The sequence below is a fragment of the Dendrobates tinctorius genome, unplaced genomic scaffold (genome assembly GCF_039654945.1).
Source record: "Dendrobates tinctorius isolate UK_male_01 unplaced genomic scaffold, ASM3965494v1 ptg000061l, whole genome shotgun sequence".
Taxonomy (NCBI): domain Eukaryota; kingdom Metazoa; phylum Chordata; class Amphibia; order Anura; family Dendrobatidae; genus Dendrobates; species Dendrobates tinctorius.
In genome coordinates this window covers 2,405,001-2,431,054 of record NW_027361729.1, presented here as the reverse complement: position 1 = coordinate 2,431,054, position 26,054 = coordinate 2,405,001, and the positions used below count along the sequence as shown (strand labels likewise).

Sequence of the window (26,054 nt, the reverse complement as noted above, 5' to 3'; positions counted from 1 at the left end):
CTGGAGTTGTGGTACATTGTTCTACTGTTCAGAGACACCTGCACAAATATGGCCTTCATGGAAGAGTCATCAGAAAAAACCTCTCCTGCGTCCTCACCATAAAAGTCAGTGTCAGAATCAAGCAAAAGAACATCTAAACAAGCCTGATGCATTTTGGAAACAAGTCCTGTAGACGGATGAGGTTAAAATAGAACTTTTTGGCCACAATGATCAAAGGTATGTGTGGAGAAAAAAGGGCACAGAATTTCAGAAAAAGAACATCTCACCAACCATTAAGCATGGGGGTGGATCAATCATGCTTTGGCGTTGTATTGCAGCCAATGGCACTGAGAACATTTCATGGATAGAAAGAAGAATGGATTCAATGAAATTTCAACAAATTCTTGATGCAAACATAACACCATCTGTAAAAAAGCTGAAGTTGAAAAGAGGATGGCTTCTACAAATGGATAATGTTCCCAAACACACGCGAAACTCCACAATAGAGGACCTCAAAAGGCACAAGCTGAAGTTTATACAATGGACCTCACAGTCCCCTGATCTGAACATCATTGAAAACCTATGTCGAGACCTAAATATAGCAAAGGATGCAAGACGACCCAGGAATCTCACAGGACGGGGGGAATTCTCCAAGGAAGAATGGATGAAAATCCCTGAAACAAGAAATGAAAGACTCTTGTCTGGCTACAAACAGCGTTTACAAGCTGTGATCCTTTCAAAACTGGGTGTTACTAGGTAATAACCATGCAGGGTGCTAAAACTTTGTATCAACCCACTTTCCTTTTTGTAATTTTAGAAATGTAAAACCTGACAATTTTATATATATATATATATATATATATATATATACATACACACAGTACAGACCAAAAGTTTGGACACCTTCTCAATCAAAGAGTTTTCTTTATTTTCATTACTATGAAAATTGTAGATTCACTCTGAAGGCATCAAAACTATGAATTAGCACATGTGGAATTATATAATTAACAAAAAAGTGTGAAACAACTGAAAATATGTCTTATATTCTAGGTTCTTCAAAGTAGCCACCTTTTGCTTTGATTACTGCTTTGCACACTCTTGGCATTCTTTTGATGACCTTCAAGAGGTAGTCACCGGAAATGGTCTTCCAACAGTCTTGAAGGAGTTCCCAGAGATGCTTAGCATTTGTTAGCCCTTTTGCCTTCACTATGAGGTCCAGCTCACCCCAAACATCTCGATTGGATTTAGGTCTGGTGACTGTGGAGGCCAGGTCATCTGGCGTAGCACCCCATCACTCTCCTTCTTGGTCAAATAGCCCTTACACAGCCTGGAGGTGTGTTTGGGGTCATTGTCCTGTTGAAAAATAAAAGATGGTCCAACTAAACGCAAACCGGAGGGAATAGCATGCCGCTGCAAGATGCTGTGGTAGCCATGCTGGTTCAGTATGCCTTCAATTTTGAATAAATCCCCAACAGTGTCACCAGCAAAGCACCCCCACACCATCACACCTCCTCCATGCTTCACGGTGGGAACCAGGCATGTAGAGTCCATCCGTTCACCTTTTCTGCGTCGCACAAAGACACGGTGGTTGGAACCAAAGATCTCAAATTTTGAACTCATCAGACCAAAGCACAGATTTCCACTGGTCTAATGTCCATTCCTTGTGTTCTTTAGCCCAAACAAGTGTCTTCTGCTTTTTGCCTGTCCTTAGCAGTGGTTTCCTAGCAGCTATTTTACCATGAAGGCCTGCTGCACAAAGTCTCCTCTTGACAGTTGTTGCAGAGATGTGTCTGCTGCTAGAACTCTGTGTGGCATTGACCTGGACTCTAATCTGAGCTGCTGGTAACCTGTGATTTCTGAGGCTGGTGACTTGGATGAACTTATCCTCCACAGCAGAGGTGACTCTTGGTATTCCTTTCCTGGTGCGGTCCTCATGTGAGCCAGTTTCTTTGTAGCGCTTGATGGTTTTTGCCACTGCACTTGGGGACACTTTCAAAGTTTCCCCAATTTTTCGGACTGACTGACCTTCATTTCTTAAAGTAATGATGGCCACTTGTTTTTCCTGACAGGGCACACCTGTGAAGAGAAAACCATTTCCGGTGATTACCTCTTGAAGCTCATCAAGAGAATGCCAAGAGTGTGCAAAGCAGTATTCAAAGCAAAAGGTGGCTACTTTGAAGAACCTAGAATATAAGACATACAGTATTTTCAGTTGTTTCACACTTTTTTGTTAATTACATAATTCCTCATGTGTTAATTCATAGTTTTGATGCCTTCAGTGTGAATCTACAGTTTTCATAGTCATGAAAATAAAGAAAACTCTTTGAATGAGAAGGTGTGTCCAAACTTTTGGTCTGTACGGTGTGTGTGTATATATATATACACACACGAAGGAACTTTAGGCCTTTTAGAGATTATTTCATCTTTAGCTTGCTTAACTGTTCACAATAACAGTAATTTTGACAAGGGGTGCCCAAACTTTTGCATGCCACTGTAGTGTAAACTTCTCCGGACAGAGTATCAGAAAATTAATCTTTATGCAAAGGTGGTCATCTCGTACCAGTCATCTTGGGGATATTTCCAGCCAAGAGAAACGACCTCTGTAAATTACAACCCATGTGGGAGTTCTGTTGACAGTCATAGAAAAATGTAACTAAGAAATCTGATAAAACAATTCTCAACAACTTGAGAATACAAAGACTTGTTGAGTGTTTTTTTTCTATTAAATGATCCAATGAATTGAAGAGGAATAAAAAAAGAATCAACTGTTGAAACAATGACTGTAGTTTTGTTTCTGCAGCTTGTATGCAGATCTATGTGTCTTTATGGTATAAAAAAAAACTAAATGTAATCAAACCTTATGCATTTTTGCCTAATTTTATATATATATATTTTTACCATTCACCTTAAAGGGGATGTCTAGGTTTGGAGTACAAGTACACAGATTGATAGCAGACTTATGACTCCTCATAGCACGCACACTGCCCATCGTCAGGATTCTCCGGTGTTAAGAGCAGCGGGTGTAAGACCACATGTAAGCGATTTGCATACTTGCAGTCACGTGCCTACTAAAAATGCGCGGCCTTGCTCAATATAAGTGACTAGCTGAAGAGCCCGGCGTGGCCTGGGCATAGTAACCAACTGTGGTTAGTTATAACAAATTATAATGATTATATTGCACATAAAAACCGTGCATCTAATCCTATCCTGTGTGATACTGACTGCTGAGCTGTGTATCTAATCCTATCCTGTGTGATACTGACTGCTGAGCCATGTATCTAATCCTATCCTGTGTGATACTGACTGCTGAGCCGTGTATCTAATACTATTCTGTGTGATACTGTGTGCTGAGCTGCGTATCTAATCCTATCCTGTGTGATACTGACTGCTGAGCCGTGTATCTAATCTTATCCTGTGTGATACTGACTGCTGAGCCATGTATCTAATCCTATCCTGTGTGATACTGACTGCTGAGCCGTGTATCTAATACTATTCTGTGTGATACTGTGTGCTGAGCTGCGTATCCAATCCTATCCTGTGTGATACTGACTGCTGAGCTGTGTATCTAATACTACAGTCATGGCCAAAAGTTTTGAGAATGACACAAATATTATATTTTCACATGATCTGCTGGCCTCTGGTTTTTATGTGTGTTTGTCAGATGTTTTTATCACATACAGAAATATAATTGCAATCATATTATGAGTAGCAAAAGGTTATATTGACAGTTAGAATGAGTTAATGCAGCAAGTCAATATTTGCAGTGTTGACCCTTCTTCTTCAAGACCTCTGCAATTCTCCCTGGCATGCTCTCAATCAACTTCTGGATCAAATCCTGACTGATAGCAGTCCATTCTTGCAAAATCAATGCTTTTATTTTGTCTGAATTTGAAGGTTTTTGTTTGTCCACCGGTCTCTTGATGATTGACCACAAGTTCTCAATGGGATTAAGATCTGGGGAGTTTCCAGGCCATGGTCCCAAAATCTCTATGTTTTGTTCCCTGAGCCATTTAGTTATCACCTTTGCTTTATGGCAAGGTGCTCCATCATGTTGAAAAAGGCATTGTTGATCGCCAAACTGCTCTTGGACTGTTGGGAGAAGTTGCTCTCGGAGGACATTCTGGTACCATTCTTTATTCATGGCTGTGTTTTTAGGCAAGACTGAGAGAGAGCCCATTCCCTTGGCTGAGAAGCAACCCCACACATGAATGGTTTCAGGATGCTTGACAGTTGGCATGAGACAAGACTGGTGGTAGCGCTCACCTGGTCTTCTCCGAATAAGCCGTTTTCCAGATGTCCCAAACAATCGAAAAGGGGATTCATCAGAGAAAATGACTTTACCCCAGTCCTCAGCAGTCCACTCCCTGTACCTCTTGTACAATATCAGTCTGTCCATGATGTTTTTTGTGGAGAGAAGTGGCTTCTTTGCTGCCCTTCTTGAGACCAGGCCTTGCTCCAAGAGTCTCCGCCTCACAGTGCATGCAGATGCACTCACACCTGCCTGCTGCCATTCCTGAGCAAGCTCTGCACTGCTGGTAGCCCGATCCCGCAGCTGAAACACTTTTAAGAGACGGTCCTGGCGCTTGCTGGTCTTTCTTGGGCGCCCTGGAGCTTTTTTGGCAACAAGGGAACCTCTCTCCTTGAAGTTCTTGATGATGCGATAGATTGTTGACTGAGGTGCAATCTTTCTAGCTGCGATACTCTTCCCTGTTAGGCCATTTTTGTGCAGTGCAATGATGACTGCACGTGTTTCTTTAGAGATAACCATGGTTAACAGAAGAGAAACAATGATGCCAAGCACCAGCCTCCTTTTAAAGTGTCCAGTGGTGTCATTCTTACTTAATCATGACAGATTGATCTCCAGCCCTGTCCTCCTCAACACCCACACCTGTGTTAATGGAGCAATCACTGAAACGATGTTAGCTGGTCCTTTTGAGGCTGAGTGCAGACAGAGTTTTGAGCCCTGCGGATTTTTCCGTGCAGAATGGAAGAAAACCGCAGGTCAAATGACCTGCATTTTTCCTGCGGATTTCTTCCATTTTTCACGCGGTTTTCATGTGGTTTTTGTGCGGTTTTCCATTGCGGTCTTCCCCCTGCGGATTTGGTAACAGGGGAGATAGAAAACCGCACAAAAGAAGTAACATGCTGCAGATTTTGTACCGCAGGAAAACCGCGCGGAAAAATCCGCAGCGTCTGCACAGCGTTTTTTTTTTTTTTTCATTCATTTTAAAGATACTGTACATCACAATGCGGATATGCAACGTTTCTGCGCGGTAAAATCCGCTGCGGAAACGCTGCAAATCTGCATCGTGTGCACATGGCCTCAGGCAGGGCTGCAATGATGTTGAAATGTGTTTTGGGGATAAAGTTCATTTTCTAGGCAAATATTGACTGTGCAAGTAATAGATGTTAAGCTGATCACTCTTTATAACATTCTGGAGTATATGCAAATCGCCATTAGAAAAAATGAAGCAGTAGACTTTGTAAAAATTAATATTTGTGTCATTCTCAAAACTTTTGGCCATGACTGTATTCTGTGTGATACTGTGTGCTGAGCTGCGTATCTAATACTATTCTGTGTGATACTGTGTGCTGAGCTGCGAATCTAATCCTATCCTGTTTGATACTGACTGCTGAGCCGTGTATCTAATACTATTCTGTGTGATACTGTGTGCTGAGCTGCGTATCTAATCCTATCCTGTGTGATACTGTCTGCTGAGCCGTGTATCTAATCCTATCCTGTGTGATACTGACTGCTGAGCCGTGTATCTAATCCTATCCTGTGTGATACTGACTGCTGAGCCGTGTGTCTAATCCTATCCTGTGTGATACTGACTGCTGAGCCGTTTATCTAATCCCCTCTGTGTGATACTGACTGCTGAACCGTGTATCTAATCCTATCCTGTGTGATACTGTCTGCTGAGCTGTGTATCTAATCCTATCCTGTGTGATACTGACTGCTGAGCCGTGTATCTAATCCTATCCTGTGTGATACTGGGCTCCCCCTGCAGTCTGTGTCAGAGGGTGGTCTGTGTTGGCACGGTAATAAATTATGTTATTTCCAGCTTTACAGAAGGACGATAACACCATAGAAATGATAAGAATAATAGGCCTCAGTTACCACAACTGTCTACAAAGAAAACTGTTGCTGATAGCGACCAATCACAGCTCATTTTTCATCTTTTAAACAGCTCTGGGACAGCGTGGCGAGTTTTGAGTGGCGACTTTTGTGTTTCGATTTTTATGTGGCGAGGTTGGTGTATGTGTGGTGAAATGTGTGCTGAGGGTGTTATATGTGTGGAAGCACGTGGTAGTGTGTGGCGCATTATGTGTGTGTTCATATCCCCGTGTGTGGTGAGTATCCCATGTCAGGGCCCCACCTTAGCAACTGTACGGTATATACTGTTTGGCGCCATCGCTCTCATTCTTTATGTCCCCCTTGTTCACATCTGGCAGCTGTCAATTTGCCTCCAACACTTTAACTTTCACTTTTTCCCCATTATGTAGATAGGGGCAAAATTGTTTGGTGAATTGGAATGCGTGGGGTTAAAATTTCACCTCACAACATAGCCTATGACGCTCTCGGGGTCCAGACGTGTGACTGTGCCAAATTTTGTGGCTGTAGCTGCGACGGTGCGGATGCCAATCCCGGACATACACACACACATTGAGCTTTATATATTAGATTTGGGCTGGACCGGACACATCTAATCAGAATGTGGCCAGAAGGATGCAAACACTTGCAGTCACATGGCCCCCTGCTTCTGGCGCCAGCACGAGAGAATCCTGACAGCGGGCGGTGTGCGCGCTGTGTGGATTCACAAGTCTGCATCACATAGAGTGACTGCAAACTAGAACCCCAAGGCCAGACAACTCCTTTAAATTTATGCTGCAGCAATGAAAACACATAGAAATTTATTTCATTTTTCCCCAGAGCCGGATCTTAAAAGAACATTTTGATGTGTTTCTCACAAATTCTAGCACCTTCTCTGGTCCTGTCCATCCCTTCTGCCACCTTGTTCACTCATTGCAAAGATTCATTTTGTTGCCTTATTCAGAGTGGCCGTCAATTTAATTTTTATTCCATAAATCACTAGTTGACATGAAAATAAGCAACTATGTAGTACATCCTATCAGAGAAATCTGCTGCTTTCTCCTCCTGGACTGATCATTCATTCATAAAATCTCAATTCACGGGTATAATGTGTCTTTGGTGAATACAGATGTTCCCATTACTGAGATACAAGATGACAGTTGGTGCTCGTAAAGTTCTATGGAAAGCTGTAACTGTCACTCCTCCCCTCTCCATAGAACTTTATGAGCACCAACTGCCATCTCCTTTCTCAGTAATGGGAAAATGTATCTTCATCGAATACAGATATTACCTGTAAATTGAGAGTGAAATATCAGTCCAGGAGGAGGAGAAAGAAGCAGATTTCTCTGATAAGATATATAGCAAATAAAAATGACATTTTCTGTAAATACTCAGCCTGATGCATAATGGCTAGTTGGCACCCAGCACCCGAGGCACGTGTCCTGCCAACCACCTATTGTCCTCCTTCCATGCCCACAGCAGAGATACCGGGGTCGGATCACCTAGAGCACAGGGTTACGGATCCCATAGATAAATCTGGCCCGGCTATTGCAGATTATATAGCAAATCTGTGCTGAAAAATGCCGGATTAGCAGATTTTTTTTTTTTACAGGAATGTAATAGATATATACACGTTTCTATATGTGCACGAATATGTTAGTATTAACCCCTTTTAAGCCGTCCCTTAACCCCCTCTCCGCCCCAGCTTAGTCTTACTGTTTGCATCTCATAAATTACCAGATATCTCCGGCAGCGCAGACCCCCTGATGAATACCACCTTGGGGAACTTAAAATGGAGCAGACGCTGAATAAATGACATATAAGTGGTAAATTCCAATTTCACGTTCCGTGCGCCCGGCTCTGGCAGTTAATTTTAAAACAACACCCTGAGGTCAGGCAGGATTGGACTCTCCGCCACCATATGACAAGGCTGTCCTATTTATTTCAGTTTTTTCTTCAGGGCTATGTTCCTAGTCGAGAAACTGGGAAAAACACACATCTTTTACAGTCTGTTAGTCTCTGTCACTAATACACGCCTGCAAAACTCTGTGTGTTATATCGGCACGGCCAAGAAGAGCCCTGTGCCCACAGGACGCGACGAGTGGCCAGATCTTTCCAGTAGAAAATATCAACATCGGCCTCGGGAAGCATTTTTTTTTCCCACAGATTGAACTGTATTTATTTTTCAATTGTCCTAGAAAATATTGCAAAGTGGTCTACACGCTTCACTTGTCCGGCGAAGGACCTGCTAGTCAGCGGAGCAAAATGCAGCATGTGTAGAATGTCACGTTTCTACCGCGCATATGAGATAATTAACCCCTTTATGACAAGGCCATTTTTCAAGGGGGGTTCAGAATTTATTTTTTTCTGCTTTCATTTTTTCCTTCCCCCCGCAAGAACCATAACTTTTTCAATTTTGCATCACCGCAGAATTATTTAAACACTTTCTGTATGATGGTGATGATTCCACAAATGAAACCTTCAAGGTTCTAGCAACTTTATGGATTGATTGACTTTCATATCTTAAAAGAACTGATGGGCTGCTGTTTCTCTTGATTTAGCTGAGGTGTTCTGTGCAAAAAAATAAAATGTCTGTTGGTCGCAATCATTTTCTGAAGGCCGGTGATTCCACAAATGAATGTTCATTGGAAGCCATACAAGGGAAAGACATGATTAACCTGGTGGAGAGGATGCCGAGGGCGATACGAAACGGCTCAAACAAGAGAACGTCTAACGTGCTGAGTGATTAGCGCTATATTATCGTGCCACATGTGTGTGATTGATCAATTTATTGCATGTTGCACCACATTTATCTACATCGGAATAAAAGCGTCCTACAACACCGCGTATAATTCTCCCCCCATCATTCCTATGTGAATTGGATCTTGAACCAATCCAGGAGATACACGGCGACGGACGTCCAGGTTACAGAGCTGTTTATAGGGTAAATCAACCATCTCTAACCGGGTTATGTCCAGCTGTGCGCCATTCACTTATCCACTCACTGGAGGGAGAAAACGTCAAAGTTAACAAACCGCTACAACTTTGTTAAGTGCGGCGCAGGATGGGTAATATAATGCGCTCAGTTTTTCTGTCAGCAGCTGACAATTCATCCTTTTAAAGAGGCACGGGCTCTGGAGCATCTTTGAAGGAGACGAGATTGAAGCCGAAGTGAAAATCATTCATTCCGTGCTTAGTATATTGTGACACCGTCCTGTGATTAGAATACAGATCAGCGCGCTGTACGCAGAGTCCGGGGCAGAGGAGCTTGTTCCCTGCTGGCACACATTCACACGGGGGGGGGTTTTGTATGGTTTTTATTTTGGTTATTGAGGTCTACAGTGGAAAATACTAAATAAATGCAATACTAAAAAATGCACTAGGCTTAAAAAAGCACATAAAATGCCACTAATAAAAGTGCACTGCATGGCTAGAATAGATTCACAAATTTTGCAGGAAAAATTACTTATTTGTGATTATTTTTAATGCCAGTTTTATCTGAGTTTAATGAGGATTTTCACTTCCAAGAAAATTGACCCCTAAACACTCTAAGGTAAGATATCTAAACTAACAAATATAGTCGGTCCATACCTTCCCTTGGTCCAGCACCAGATGCCACTTTGACAGCCACATCACCTCTGTGGCTAATCACTAGTAGCTAGCCGAGGTAGACGCACGACCCATCAAACTCAAGTTATTGGCTGCAGCAGTGATGCGTGCTGTTGGGGTGATGTCAATGCTTTAGATAAAACATAAAGACCCGAGCAGTGGTAGGAAGTGAAGAAAGCATGTACAGTCTCAGGGAGGGCAGAGAAAACCGGCTACAGTGTCGGAGGCAAGCGCATGAAGCACAGAATATAATCTGTGCTGATATACAAGCTAAGGAAGACAGCAGCACCCTTAAATCACCCAGAACTCACATCCATCCTATATTGCTGGAAGGGACACTCCCACAAGAGAAAAATCTGGCACTCAGATCAAGTTGCAAACTGCATATCAGAAAGTCTGGAAATGAATGAAGAAATGAAGACTTAGAAAGTGCAATTTTTATTTACTAAAATCTATTTTCCTATGTCAAAAATGTCAATAGGCTTTAAATAAACATGGTCATGCAGAAAAGCAACAAAAAAAGACAGTAAAAAGCCTAATTCACATGAGTACGGTATGTGAATTCTTGTCTGTAAAGTGCAGGCATGGTGGAATTTTGTGTACAGTTCGATGCCCCTATCACATTGAGGATGGGAACATGTGGTACAGTATGTGCCAACTCTTTGACTTTCATTGGTTCGGTGGCTGTCTGTGCGCAGTCTGTTATGCACAAGGATTGAAAATACGACCATCTCAATGATCACTTGAGGCGATTCTGCTGACGCTTTGGCGAAAAATTGTTGAAACAATTGCATAAAAATGAGTGGTGAAAATAGAGCACAAAATGCCACCTAGGAACGTCGCGCATTGTGATACCTTATACAGTTCCAATCTGGGCCCATATAATACATACAGAAGGGAAGTCACAGTGTGAACAGTGGCCTTGTCTTCATGATTACACATCCTGCGCAGATCTTATTATAAAGTAGCATAATATCACATTACATTTGCCGCCTACAGCAGGAATAAATGTAGATGATGAACTGCGCTGAGACTCCCAATAAACTGACCTTTGAATATATGAAGACGTTCATAGAATGATCTAATACACCAAGAAGCGGAACCTTCTGCTGAAGGGCACAGGAAGCAGATATACATACATATATGGAAGCATACATATACATCATATATATACATATATTAGGGTGTTTTTGATATATAAACCACAGCTGCAACAGAAACTCTTTTAAAGGTGTAAGGAAACAATAAATCACATCTCAAAAGCAGAAGCTAAGGTGTGTACAATGTATAAAGATCGTGGCTAGTGTATTTAATCCATACCGGTCAGTGCACCCAAACAGCGCCCTTCAAAGTGATCCTTATATGTAACCGCCAAGAGTTCCCACATATTACGGTATATTATGAAGTGCCTGAAAAAAGCACCAACCACATTGCTAATATAATTGCACTCCATAAGCATCAACAATGTCAACCAGTGCCTAAAGAAAGTGCCCCAACAGTGACCTAATACCAAGTTTCCCAACTAATCCCAGACACAGTCAATTTTTGCCATAGACACGCTACCATATGGAGACAAAGACACTTCCACACCTGCTCCCCACCTCATCTATGAGTCAGTTCTTGCCACCCTGAATGTGCAATTCTTTTGATCTCTGGGACATTTCATATTGTCTCAACCACTTGACTCTATGAGAAGCCTAGTGGGTATCTCTTTTTCCGGATGCTCTGGGAGCATTACTAAGTGTACGGTTTACACAGTGGCAAGAACCAGTCCCAAAACTATGGAAACCAGTCTTCTATCAGGAGGGTTAGACTCCGGTTCCTTCAGCCCACAGGAGATAATGATCTCAAGATCCATCTGCCATCCATACAAAATATACTGGACGAAGCATTTCAGTGCGAAACGCGCGTCGGGTGTGGTGGGTTCCCCCGGGTATGGCTCTCTAGGTAACTATACCCTATCTACTTCTAACTAGCTATGTATACCTGTTGTCAATCGGTGCTTGTTTATAATTATTTATGCTTCACTTGTTTTCATTCGCTCTGCAGTTACGGACACATTTTGGTTAGAAATTTTCACTTTTGATATTTATTTATTCTTTATTACTTTTTTATTATGTGCCCTTGACTGCATATGGCGGATGAATTCCTGCATATTTTTTCATATATAGTACTTGATATGATGTGCATAAAATGTAAACCAACTTCTGGAAAAACTTTTTTATACAGTTTTTTTGGTATGTATTGCTTTTTGAGGCTCCCTTGTGGGATTGAAACGCATTTTATGAAATTCACATTTTCAATCTGATTTGAACAATTTGCTGTTCGATTTGCCTGAATGTCTCCAAAAATACCCGCTGACATTTTTTTTTTTTACATATTAACGAAGATGACATTAGTAAAAGAAGGGTTACATGACATCAGGCGTGACCACACGGCCTTTCCCATAATGCCTTTCAGCTATCACATCACATGGCATAGCAAAGCCAATGAGGAGAGACTATTGTAGCCTGTATAAAAGCTGAAGCAAAGAATGCAGCATACATGTTAGTGTGATTTACCGATAGTGAGAGGAAGTCGGAGCTCACAGCCCAGTAATAGAGGTAATACCAATAAAGTGCCATATTGCAGGTGCTGAATTTTTGTTTAAGGACCTATCTAGCATTTCTTATGTAATATTTTGGGAAGGGGACTGAATTTTGTTAAAAAATAGAATAAAAATGTTTTAAAAAATGTAGACGTTTAACTGTGCATGTCTGTTTTTGCATATCTGTTTTACTAGTCTAAATTGGCATCTGTTCATGCCACATCTGTACTGTGGCCGACTGCCCCATTTTGCTTTTTACACATATACCCAGGGATGGACATTCCATTGGTGCAACTTATGCAACCTCACAGAGGCCCAACAAGTAAAGGGGCCACATCCACCTCCAAAGCAGCTGAAATTGTGCATTATGATGGACTATTGCACCACAAAGGGCCCAAGTACTGTTTTTGCACACATTCACTCTTTTGTCTGTGTCCTCCACTGAGTGTACCTTCCTACCATACCTGGCATTTCTAGTTACATCCTTTTTGGCAAGGGTTGAAAAATTGGGTTTGGGAAGATGATCCAAAGTTAAATAAAGTGTTATTCAATATACATTGTAAACAAAAAAGTGGCAAGGGCAATTGGAGGGTAGTGTTAAAAAAACCTCCAAAACATAGTAGGCAAGAATGTGGGCACCACTACACCAAGACCAAAACTGGCACCAGCCATCCTTTGCCTCCGGCAAGAGTATTACTGTGGATGAAGCACAGGGTGTTATGGAATCTATGGCACATAACCCTTCTCAGTCACAACAGGATAATGTGACCTCTGACAGCGACACTGTCAGTCTGAGTCAGTGTTCTGATAACAATGGTCTGCCTGACCACAAATAGCTAACTAATTTTTGGACAATTTTTTTTTAATTTTCCCTGTTCTGCGCTATGACCATCTGTATCTATGATGATGTCACTTTGACATTTCTATGGCTGTTTGTTTTAAAAAAGCTTCAGAAGGCGTGGATACAGCTTTATGTGATCTGAAAGTATTGCATAAGTCTTTTCAGGGCAACTGAAGGTTTAATAAAACAAAAAATTTGAAAATTTATTTAAAAAAAAAAATTAAATTGTCAAATTTCGAAAGATTCAATCATTGCTACTCAGGACCAAAATGTTGAGCCTTTCAAAGTGGACAGTCTTGTTGTAAACACTCAAAGAAGTTTTAGATGGATGGTGACTTCTTTGTCGCCTTTTCACGTGGCACCCAGAATTGGTGTGGATAATTCTTACACTTTTTACTTTACGGACACAAACTGAGATTAGTATCTTTTCATAAAATGACCATGAGAGGCCTTCTCTTATCGTGTTCTAGAAGCTTTGACTGGCGTTGTGCCATAAATGTATGAAATGACAATACTTTTATTCAGTCCTGTCTGGTCTCTACTCTACTTCTTGGTTCTGTGTCTACACGTAGGAAATGACTGACTAACTGAGGGAGGAAGCTGTTTGATCACTTGAGTGTTTTGATATGGGACAAGGAAGTAAAAATCATTGATGACCGGTCAGTGTCTGAATGGGGTCTACAGGGTCGGTAAACCTAAAGTATTGTTTTATTTTATTTTTCACGCCAGTCGCGGTTTGGAAAAAAATGTTCCACTGGAAAACCCTTTAAAATTAGAAACTCTCGAGGAAAACAGACTAACATGATACATGAACATAGAATTGGACAGAAAAAAGGGTTCATTCAGATGTCCGACTTTCTCATATGAGTGCTATCTGTTTTTTACGGATAGCACTACTCACACCTGTGATGGTTAAAGGGGCCATTCACATGTCCATGATTTTTCATGGGAGAGTTCAGCGGAAAACCGCGGAGACATAAAGGGTAGATCAAAATTGGTATTGCAAGTCAATGGGTCTGTGAAAAAAATCGGACTGCACTTGGATGTCATCCCAATTTCACGGACTGTCAGAAAGGAGAGGGTGAAGAACCTTTTTTTTTTTTTTCATTTTTGTTTATTTTTCTATGTTCAAGAAAAACTGATGACACTTGGACCACGTTCTGATCAGAATCTGTTCAAAATAATTGGTCCTTTTTTTCGTACTTTAGATAATTGGACGTCTGAATGAACCCAAAGATGTGGCAGCCATAGGGATCTACAGTAGGGGGCTCGTGCACCCCAACGGCAGCACTTTTACGACTCAATACAAAATAGGCTACTGTTATGAATGGGTCACCGAGGATGAAAACTAAACAAGCTAAGTCACAGAAAACCAGAGAGGTTGGTAACTATGCAGATTGCAGACCCCTGATCCTAACCACAACAACTAGCAGCAGCCGTGGAGCGTTCCTACAATTAATCTAGATGCCTCGTCACAGCCGGAGGACTAAATAAGCCTAAAGCAAGAAAAGGGGAAAACTAACTGCCCCAGAGCAGACCCCAAAGGAATAGACAGCCCCCACACATGTATTGACGGTGAAACAAGATGAAAACACAAATACAGGCAGGAAAATAGGCTGAGCAAACGATGCGGCCCAAACTAGCTAAAAAGGACAGGAAAGGAAATACACTGTCTTCAATATGCCCAAAAAACCCTACAAAAATAATGTCCAACACTTCTAATAACAAAATTAACCCTGAAGTCACTAGACTTCTCCCACTATATCAGCACTCTGAAATATTCTGAGACAGAGCAAAAAGAGGCCAATCTAATAAAGGACAAAAAGCAAATTGGCAAATACAGATAAATAAGAGTGGAAATTCAGCACCGCCCCAGCCGGGGCTGGCTGACCACACAAAAAGCTGAATAGACCAACAAAATCAAGTGTGAACATTAGCAGAAACACTTAGCTTGAGATGACTGGAACAGAGCTGAAAACCAAGACCTGAAAAGCCAGAAGTAATGACCAGCACCAGAATAGGGTGTTGGCTGTCTTAAATTCAGTCTGAGATTCCAGAGATCCAATCGCTATCCTCATCATCAGGTGGCAGATCTCTACTAATTAAATCAACCTCACTACCTCCTGTTACCACCAGAGGAAGCCCGGAAGGAGAACTCACAACTGGTGGAGCAGAAAATGAGTTCACAACAGGCTACGTGCATAAGTCATGGTTCCAAAATGTAGGAACGGAGTCCCAATGTGAATTAAGAATTTCACAACAATGAAATGTTACATGACATGAATGTCTCTGTGTCTGCTAGTCTACTAGCTATATTTTGCTTTTATATCAATTTAGTTGCAAAAAATTCTAAGACCAGTTGAACCCTCCGGGCGTCGGTTGTGTTTATGTAAGGCAGAACCTGATTTCCTGAACCTGTTGCTTAGCTCAGATTCAATTCTTAAGCCGCAGAACTAAATCCCTTTGAGCTGTGACTCATTTAGGAGAGATTCAGATAAATGAAACCATCTCCAAAGTGAATCCCATTTCACGGCAAACAAGTTATTAACTCGATCTGCCCGGTTTGCATGTGAAAGCCCTGTGCATTATTAATATAATCTGGATTTCTTTTTAGTTTTGGTGTGATAAATGCCTACAACATTGTATCTGCACTTGAAACCTTTTCAGTCCACAGTGCTTGGTAAATCAATCAGTGCTGACAGATGCTTTAAGGAGAGTAATCTTTTCAATGTGTCTGTCAGTGGTTAATAGAACATTGTTTCTCAGCTTGGCTAAGGCTGGGAGACAGTCAATTATGGCCAACGCAGTGGATGCCTGGCAGGCCCAGGAGCAACCTGCACTCGCTAATGGAAATTGCTTAGCTTCATAATCTGTTTTATTTCTATATAGTGAATGATTACGGCTTGATGTAGAAATGTGTGCACACAGTTTGCAGATTTCAGGCATTTATTTTTTCCCTTAGAAAATGATGAAACCCTTCAAAGTATGACTATTTTTTAATTTTGCAAAGATCTCACTCACAAATACAAAAACATTGATCGCTTGAATCAGTTTTGCACAATCTCTAAGGGTATGTGTCCACGGGGCGTATTGGCAGCACTTTGGATGCAGCGGATACCCGGCTCCGCCCAAAGTGCCGCCCCCTGTAGTACGTGCGGTGATATTTCGTGGCCACTGAACCGGAGCATTGCGCATCTCTGGCTCCTCTTTTGATTATCCGGTCAGTGTTGCAGCATGATGCACAGAGGAAATCACACCAAGCTGGCTAATCAGAAGACGATCCAAGGATGTCGGCAGGTAGATGGTTCCCAGGGCTCCCGTCCGGTGGCCATTCACTACTGACCTAACGGCTGGACATAGTGTCCTGAAATTTTTTTTTTGCCTGTCTCTACTTAGCTGGTTTGAGGACCCACTTAAATATATTTTGCTCCCAACCGTACTCAACCCCTGACTACACTTCTGCACCCTAATTTCGTCTGCAAAAAAACAAGGCCTCGTAGAGCCATGACGGTGAAGGAAATAGATCTTCTTGGCTGCTGAGTTGCAAAGAGTCAACAACTACAAAAATATATATATATATATCTGGTCATTAAAGCCCAAAACAAAGTGGGAATTAGAGGGTATATTTATGTACCGAGTATCGAAAGGCCATGAAAGGCAAAGGTGTGCCGATTTACAACAAAACCTCACGATGACGCATTTTCTACCGGCCTCACCCTTACGGTGCGCCAGGTCTAATGACAATAAGCCGTTACCACTCACATAACACCTGAGAGTATTTTTCTTTAAGAAATCGGTGAGGATATTACTTTTTCTTAGAGTGAAGATCAGGTGAATTTTCCCTGCGATAGTCAATAAAAATAATAGTGTTTATAATGTGGAGAAAATAAAATGGAAATTGGCCGAGGTCCCGCAGTCGGACCAATATTGCTCCCGTACATAGGAAAGAAATGTAATCAGCAAAATGGGTGCGTTAAAGAGGCCCTATAATTACAGTATTATTGCTTTTCCACTGGCGCTATATAGAATGCAGTAAGGCTTTGTAATACTGAAAACAGTGAAATAAAACCATTTACTGTATGCCTGCCTCATTGATGAGAACACTTCTATTACTTTCCATCAGGCAAATGGTTCTTTTTTTATTATGTTTCCTGAAGTTTGCAGACTCTGCTATTTTAGGTCACAATGACCTTTGTGGTTTTTTTTTCTTCTCGTTATTATTTCACCGAAGTTTTGATGAACAATAATAAAAAAAAAAGAAAACAACAGCGATTCCTAAATGCAATGTCTCATACCTTCCCAGTGTGAAAAACAAAATCTGCTGCACGCAAACTAACACAAAATAGTTATCAGTTGATCCCGATTAAAAACATGGAAAATAATTTTGTGCCGATTTTTTTTTTTTTATGTATCTGTATAGCATTTTCAGCTCCTTTTTTTTTCAGATCCAGAGCTTCAAATCTCACGCACAAATTTACAAATTTAAAAAGTTTCATGCTCGCTACCTGCAGCCAACACTAGAGGCAGCATACTGTCATCTTGGGGTTTAATGTGTATCAGTACGCAGAATGCTCCCTCTAGTGGTGGCTGCGGGAAGCCGGAATGTTATGAATTCAATCTATGTCTATGCAGGGTGTTTGGAGATTTGTATCAAATATTATATTCATAAGCACAGAATTTTTAACAAGTTCAGATTAAAGGATTTCCTTTATTCATTCTCCCCGTTTCCACCACCAAGTCTCGGCCGCTGCTACCTGTGTCTGTTATTGTCTGCAGCGCTGATGTCACATAGACAATGTTGCAGCAAATCAGTGAGGTCAGCAGCTCTCAGCTTCTCACACTGTCACATAGGCAGAGCCGCTGAGCTCAGTGATTGGCTGCAGCGCTGTCTAAGTGAGGTCAGCTCTGCGCATAATAACGGATACTGGGAGCAGCATTGGAGAATAAGCACTGGGACCAGGGAGGGTGAGTAACGAACAGGGGACAGGGGGTTTTCAAAACCAGCAAACCCCTTTAAATAACTTAAAGTGGTTTTCAAGGGAAAAACTAGTTTAAGGGCTCATTCAAACGTCAGGTTTTTTTCACGGACGAGAAAAATGGTCGTAGCTTCATCAGCGACATTGTTCAGAGTTCCATCAGAGTGCCATCAAAGTTTGGTTGGATTTTCATCAGAGTTTGGACAGAGTTTCATCAGTTTTTCTGGAAAAAAAAAGTTTCTCTATATTCTTTTATCTGGTAGTTTGTGAAAAACGGACAGTGTTGTGTGATTATTTCTTGGATCGATAGCTTAGTTGGACTGGCCCACCAGAGAACCGGAGAATCCTCCGGTGGGCCCTGGCTTCTTCTTCAGGATGGTTCATAGTGCAAACCTTGCAGGTTCTATGGGGCTCTTCAGTGGGGGAGAAAGGTGGGCCCTCAGAATCAAATCCTCTGGTGGGCCCAATGTTCTTCAGTCTGACACTGACCAATAGACACTTGGATCAATATCGGACTCGTCTCTGTGATTGATTTTTTGCACACCACTATGTCTGCAAAATTACAGATCTGACATGTGAACGGCTTCCATAGACGATACTAGGTACAATCCATGAAAAACACAGATAGAACTCGTAAGTGAAAAACGGACGTCTGAATGAGCCCTAAGTTAAACAGGAATTTGTGTCTTGTGTCTGGGGAGAAACTTGAGAATCTGGCAGCAAAAACCCTACGAGAGGATCAAAAGGACTGTAATAAATTACACTAAATGGGTGACTCAATACATCCGACCCGGTGGCATGTCTGTTACTTATCCGAAGACGAGACGACACCAGGATACACTATGGAAAGAAGATAAGCCGGCAGATACAGAGTGATGGTGTGGACAACGTCCTTGGGTCCTGCCATTCTTGTGGCGGACATTGCACAGAAAACATGGCAGTGGCATCTTACAACAAGATAACAGCCCTTCCACATTACAAAAACTGTACAGCAATGAGGAACGTGACAAAGATTTCAAGGGCAACGACTCGTTCTCCAAATTCCCCAGATCTCACCCTGATGCACTGGAAAAGTCTAGTCCATGGAGGATGCACCTTGGAATTTAAGGGACTTCTAGAACACCTATCACCAGTCTAGGGCTGTATTTATAACTCAGACTGGAGATTTCCTTAATTATCACCTATTAACAAATGTGGTCCCAAGGGTCCTTAATGTCCCCCTAAAGGACCCAAATTTCAAGCAAAATTCAGGTCTGAGTTTCTGGGTTGTGGGATAATGACATGCAGATCAGGATCGCACAAACCTCCTTATTATAAACAAAGGAGGGTTGTTGTGTTCTGCTACACATGCCGGGATCCCAAAACCCAGGAGTTCAGGCATGGTTTTTGTTAGACATTTGGGTCCCTAAGATAGTGGATTAAGACACACTTCTGGACACTTTATCTTATAGATGATATTTCGAAAAAAATCACCAGTCTGAGACTGCCCGCTCTATCATTAAATAAAAGGAGCAGCCTCAGATTCTCGAAAGGAGTTCTTTAAAGGGTCTGCTGTCAATGTGTTGGTGCCAAAATATCATCAATAGTCCTGTAAAATCCATGACATGTTCGGTATCCATCCATGACCTGACCAATCCATGACAGGTCAGAGTTGTTTTGGCCGAAAAATGGACCTTCTCGATATAAGCAGGAGGTTGATTAGTGTAAATTCCCAATGTTTTTCAGTAATTATGATGTATGAAATTAATTAGCTCAGTCCCTGACACCATCTAGCACACAATATTTAGCGAATCCTGCTTTGAGCAGGGGGTTGGACCAGATGGCCCAGGAGGTCCCTTCTAACTCTACGATTCTATGATTCAATATGGCGCTGCTGGCTACTTTTCAGGCGATGTTTAGCTCCTGTTCTGACTGCTCGGCATGAATAAAAACATTGATGATACTTACAAAAGAAAAGTCTTCAGCATTTCGGCAGAGCATCTTAGGGAAAATGGCTTGTCTCTGAAATAGTTCCTCTTGTTCGAAGATATTCCCATACATGAATCCATTCATCATGGTGGAATGAGCATGAATGTCTATGTAAAATTCCAAACTGGTTTTCTGTTGGAACAAGAAAGAAAATATTCCATCAGATCTTCAGATTCATTTCAACACTTCCCAAAAAGTACAAAAGCAAATATGACACATTCCCCATTATTGCGAAGAGATTGCTTAATAATTTTCTATTTGCTCTTTTTCGAGACCCTCTAGTTTATCATCTAACCCAAAAGACGTGGTCAGACAATCCGAGATCACGGCTGACAGTACAGGTTCGATCCACATCATCGACGTGAGGAACAGAGAGGTCAGAAAGAACAAATGAACAAGCCAGGTTTTTAATGGGAAACCGAATACTGTGGAATACATTAACAAGTGCTAGCAGGCTAGAAACCAATGTTCAGGCAAGGAGTGGTGGGAGAATCTGCCTAATATTAGAGCCTGATGGCACGGGATAGGACAGGGAACATAATGTCTGCAGAAAACAGCAGGGTTATATTCCTGCAGAGACTGGCCATGTCCCCTAAAGCCACATGGAAAGCACATTCAGATGCAGCAGTGCTGAGGAGTGCTGCAAGAGGCAAAACTCAGCAAGCCGGCCTGACGAGAGGAGAAGCTGAGCTGTGACCACGGTGAAGTCGGCACTGAGGAGGTGTGCGAGTTACCGCCATGATAGTTTATAGTACCAGAGATATGGGCCTTTTTATTTAGTTCTACTTTTTATAGTCTTTTCAAAAGGGGTGTGGCTTCCATGATCCTCTGGGGCATGGCTTACACAATCCTCTGGGGCGTGTCTATAGATTTTTCTGCATACTTAACCTAGGAGCACTGCCTCCTAGGAAATACCATTAAAATTAGCACTAATATAAAAAAAGTCTATATGTCTGGAATTTAATCTGGATTTTAAGGCTACAAAAAGCGAAATTCTCAGGGGAGCAGAAGGAATACAATAAAAGCAAAAACTGGACACTTTTCATTTGCTGCGAGGTCCTCTTTAGGAAATGTCTTGGGGTCATGATTCTATCTAATATACCGTATATTACAGGTTCTTCTCTCGAACTTGTTAGTGTCTTCCTTAAAAAAAAATGCCCCTGGAGAAACATATCCATCAGCCTCCTGCAATAGAAAAACACTGCGTATGGGAAAGCTGTTTTTCGATCGGAGGAGGTCTGGTCACATGCTCCTCCATCAGCGGCCATGCTGAAGAAAGCTGTATAGACAATGAGGAAGGCTGCAGTGACAAGTAGCTGTGAAACTTACAAATCAGTAAGGATTATGTTTCCAACACATCTATTAAAGATAAAGTGCATGACCCCTTTAAATGCTTGGTGCGTATGGTAATTTAGGAATCACAAGTAAAGGGGAGTAATTATAAATTTTAGATGAACCTCATAGTTTGCAATTATGGAGCTTCTCTTTAATTAAAACATGAGGCCCCCTACACATAACCAGAATAATTTTTTTACATTTTTTCGGTAATGCTCATTTTGTTCTGAATATGTTTTTATTAAAACAGACATCGACGCCTTTATAAATAGGTTGATGAATATGCCCCAATTTCCTACATTAATGGGGAAGCTCATAGAAGCGATTTAATAAGATGTCAGCAGAGGAATACAATCTTGCTGCCCCCTACAGTTTTATTTCCGTGACTTCACTAATAAATAGAGTAAAATGGGACCCGAGCACATTAGGAAGAAAAAAAAATGCCATTACGCTCGCTAAGAAAATGGGTTAGTGCTTTATCACATGGTATAAGAACCGGTGAATGGCTGCAGGTAATAATGAAATCTGTCTTCTCCTTTGATTGAAAGTAACCAAATCAATGATAAATGATGATCTGGGTGAGACTTATAATGTCTGAATTTGATCATTTAGTAGCATTTAAAAAGTATATATACACTAGCTGAAGAGCCCGGCGCTGCCCCGGCATAGTAACTATGGTTAGTTATAACAAATTATAATGATTTATCTATCTAAATATATATATATCTCTGAGTGTAGAGCCCCGCCCACTCCACATAGCCACATTCACTATAATATCCCACATCATCCCGTCAGCCAGAGCCACCGGACTACTACCCCTAATATCCCACATCATCCCATCAGCCAGAGATACCGGACTACTACCCCTAATATCCCACATCATCCCATCAGCCAGAGATACCGGACTACTACCCCTAATATCCCACATCATCCCATCAGCCAGAGATACCGGACTACTACCCCTAATATCCCACATCATCCCGTCAGTCAGAGCCACCGGACTACTACCCCTAATATCCCACATCATCCCGTCAGCCAGAGCCACCGGACTACTACCCCTAATATCCCACATCATCCCATCAGCCAGAGCCACCGGACTACTACCCCTAATATCCCACATCATCCCATCAGCCAGAGCCACCGGACTACTACCTCTAATATCCCACATCATCCCGTCAGCCAGAGCCACCGGACTACTACCCGTAATATCCCACATCATCCCATCAGCCAGAGCCACCGGACTACTACCCGTAATATCCCACATCATCCCGTCAGCCAGAGCCACAGGACTACTACCCCTAATATCCCACATCATCCCATCAGCCAGAGCCACCGGACTACTACCGCTAATATCCCACATCATCCCGTCAGCCAGAGCCACCGGACTACTACCCGTAATATCCCACATCATCTTGTCAGCCAGAGCCACAGGACTACTACCCCTAATATCCCACATCATCCCATCAGCCAGAGCCACCGGACTACTACCCCTAATATCCCACATCATCCCATCAGCCAGAGCCACCGGACTACTACCGCTAATATCCCACATCATCCCGTCAGCCAGAGCCACCGGACTACTACCCATAATATCCCACATCATCCCGTCAGCCAGAGCCACCGGACTACTACCCCTAATATCCCACATCATCCCATCAGCCAGAGCCACCGGACTACTACCCCTAATATCCCACATCATCCCGTCAGCCAGAGCCACCGGACTACTACCCCTAATATCCCACATCATCCCATCAGCCAGAGCCACCGGATTACTACCCCTAATATCCCACATCATCCCGTCAGCCAGAGCCACCGGACTACTACCCCTAATATCCCACATCATCCCGTCAGCCAGAGCCACCGGACTACTACCCCTAATATCCCACATCATCCTGTCAGCCAGAGCCACCGGACTACTACCCCATATATCCCACATCATCCCGTCAGCCAGAGCCACCGGACTACTACCCCTAATATCCCACATCATCCCGTCAGCCAGTGCCACCGGACTACTACCCCTAATATCTCACATCATCCCGTCAGCCAGAGCCACCGGACTACTACCCCTAATATCCCACATCATCCCGTCAGCCAGAGCCACCGGACTACTACCCCATATATCCCACATCATCCCGTCAGCCAGAGCCACCGGACTACTACCCCTAATATCCCACATCATCCTGTCAGCCAGAGCTACCGGACTACTACCCCTAATATCCCACATCATCCCGTCAGCCAGAGCCACCGGACTACTACCCCATATATCCCACATCATCCCGTCAGCCAGAGCCACCGGACTACTACCCCTAATATCCCACATCATCCCGTCAGCCAGAGCCACCGGACTACTACCCCTAATATCCCACATCATCCTGTCAGCCAGAGCTACCGGACTACTACCACTAATATCCCACATCATCCCGCCAGCCAGAGCCACCGGACTACTACCACTAATATCCCACATCATCCCGTCAGCCAGAGCCACCGGACTACTACCCCTAATATCCCACATCATCCTGTCAGCCAGAGCCACCAGACTTCTACCCCTAATATCCCACATCATCCCGTCAGCCAGAGCCACCGGACTACTACCACTAATATCCCACATCATCCCGTCAGCCAGAGCCACCGGACTACTACCCCTAATATCCCACATCATCCCGTCAGCCAGAGCCACCGGACTACTACCACTAATATCTCACATCATCCCGTCAGCCAGAGCCACCGGACTACTACCCCTAATATCCCACATCATCCCGTCAGCCAGAGCCACCGGACTACTACCCCATATATCCCACATCATCCCGTCAGCCAGAGCCACCGGACTACTACCCCTAATATCCCACATCATCCCGTCAGCCAGAGCCACCGGACTACTACCCCTAATATCCCACATCATCCTGTCAGCCAGAGCTACCGGACTACTACCACTAATATCCCACATCATCCTGCCAGCCAGAGCCACCGGACTACTACCACTAATATCCCACATCATCCCGTCAGCCAGAGCCACCGGACTACTACCCCTAATATCCCACATCATCCTGTCAGCCAGAGCCACCAGACTACTACCCCTAATATCCCACATCATCCCGTCAGCCAGAGCCACCGGACTACTACCACTAATATCCCACATCATCCCGTCAGCCAGAGCCGCCGGACTACTACCCCTAATATCCCACATCATCCCGTCAGCCAGAGCCACCGGACTACTACCCCTAATATCCCACATCATCCTGTCAGCCAGAGCCACCGGACTACTACCCCTAATATCCCACATCATCTCATCAGCCAGAGCCACCAGACTACAACCCCTAATATCCCACATCATCCCATCAGCCAGAGCTACCGGACTACTACCACTAATATCCCACATCATCCCATCAGCCAGAGCCACCGGACTACTACCACTAATATCCCACATCATCCCGTCAGCCAGAGCCACCGGACTACTACCCCTAATATCCCACATCATCCTGTCAGCCAGAGCCACCGGACTACTACCCCTAATATCCCACATCATCTCATCAGCCAGAGCCACCAGACTACAACCCCTAATATCCCACATCATCCTGTCAGCCAGAGCCACCGGACTACTACCCCTAATATCCCACATCATCTCATCAGCCAGAGCCACCAGACTACAACCCCTAATATCCCACATCATCCCATCAGCCAGAGCTACCGGACTACTACCACTAATATCCCACATCATCCCATCAGCCAGAGCCACCGGACTACTACCACTAATATCCCACATCATCCCGTCAGCCAGAGCCACCCGACTACTACCACTAATATCCCACATCATCCCGTCAGCCAGAGCCGCCGGACTACTACCCCTAATATCCCACATCATCCCGTCAGCATGGAGTCAGAACCAGAGCACTGAGTGGAATGGCCCTAACTTCCATACCAATGATCCCTTTAATAGAGGTCTGGGGTCAGTACCAAAGAGCAGAGTGGATTTGCCCTCACTTCCATACCAGGGATCCCATTAAGAGAGCCTGGGATCAGAACCAGAGCGCTTAGTGGAATTGCCCTGACTTCCATACCAGTGATCCATTTAAGAGACCCTGGGGTCAGAACCACAGCGCTGAGTGGAACAGTCCTAACTTAAATACTGGGGGATCCTTTTAAGAGACCTTGGGGTCAAAACCAAAGCACTGGATGGATTTGCCCTAACTTCCATACCGGAGATAACTTTAAGAGGGAAGATGTGCCTATGGGATGGAGGATGTGTGATGTGTATATGGGCACAAGAGGGGGGGATTCATTTCTGTCCTGTGCTCTGCTCCTTTTTGAGGGGCAGACAATGGCTGGGAGCTTATTTTCCCGGGGGATGCTAGATTTCTCCCACTATGTCAGTGTCTGCTGAGGTGTTTTCTGGAGTGAGAAAACTGTTGCTCATAGCAACCAATCACAGTTCAGCTTCTTTTAAACAACTCTGGTGAACTGAAAGATGCTTCGTGAGTGGTTGGTGATACACACACATACATTCAATTTTATATATATATAGATATGCTGTTTTTGAGGTAAATTGTCCGAGGGATGTTAGATAAGATAAGAAAATGTGTAAGATGTGTTGGCATATACAACAGCTGCAGACTTTCAAGCAACTAGATGCCCAAAGTGGGTAAAACTGTTTGGAGCTCCTGTCATCCG

General features: G+C 43.2%; 1 protein-coding gene across 2 annotated transcripts in view; it reads right to left on the bottom strand.

The window, feature by feature from the left end:
- The window catches only part of AGBL4 (AGBL carboxypeptidase 4), a 1,778,944-nt gene that overhangs the window by 124,925 nt on the left and 1,627,965 nt on the right, over positions 1-26,054 (bottom strand). For both annotated transcript variants that reach the window (XM_073579164.1, XM_073579165.1), the window contains one exon: positions 20,034-20,186. In XM_073579164.1, coding sequence (XP_073435265.1) covers positions 20,034-20,186 — 153 coding nt within the window. The remainder of the gene's footprint in view (positions 1-20,033; positions 20,187-26,054) is intronic.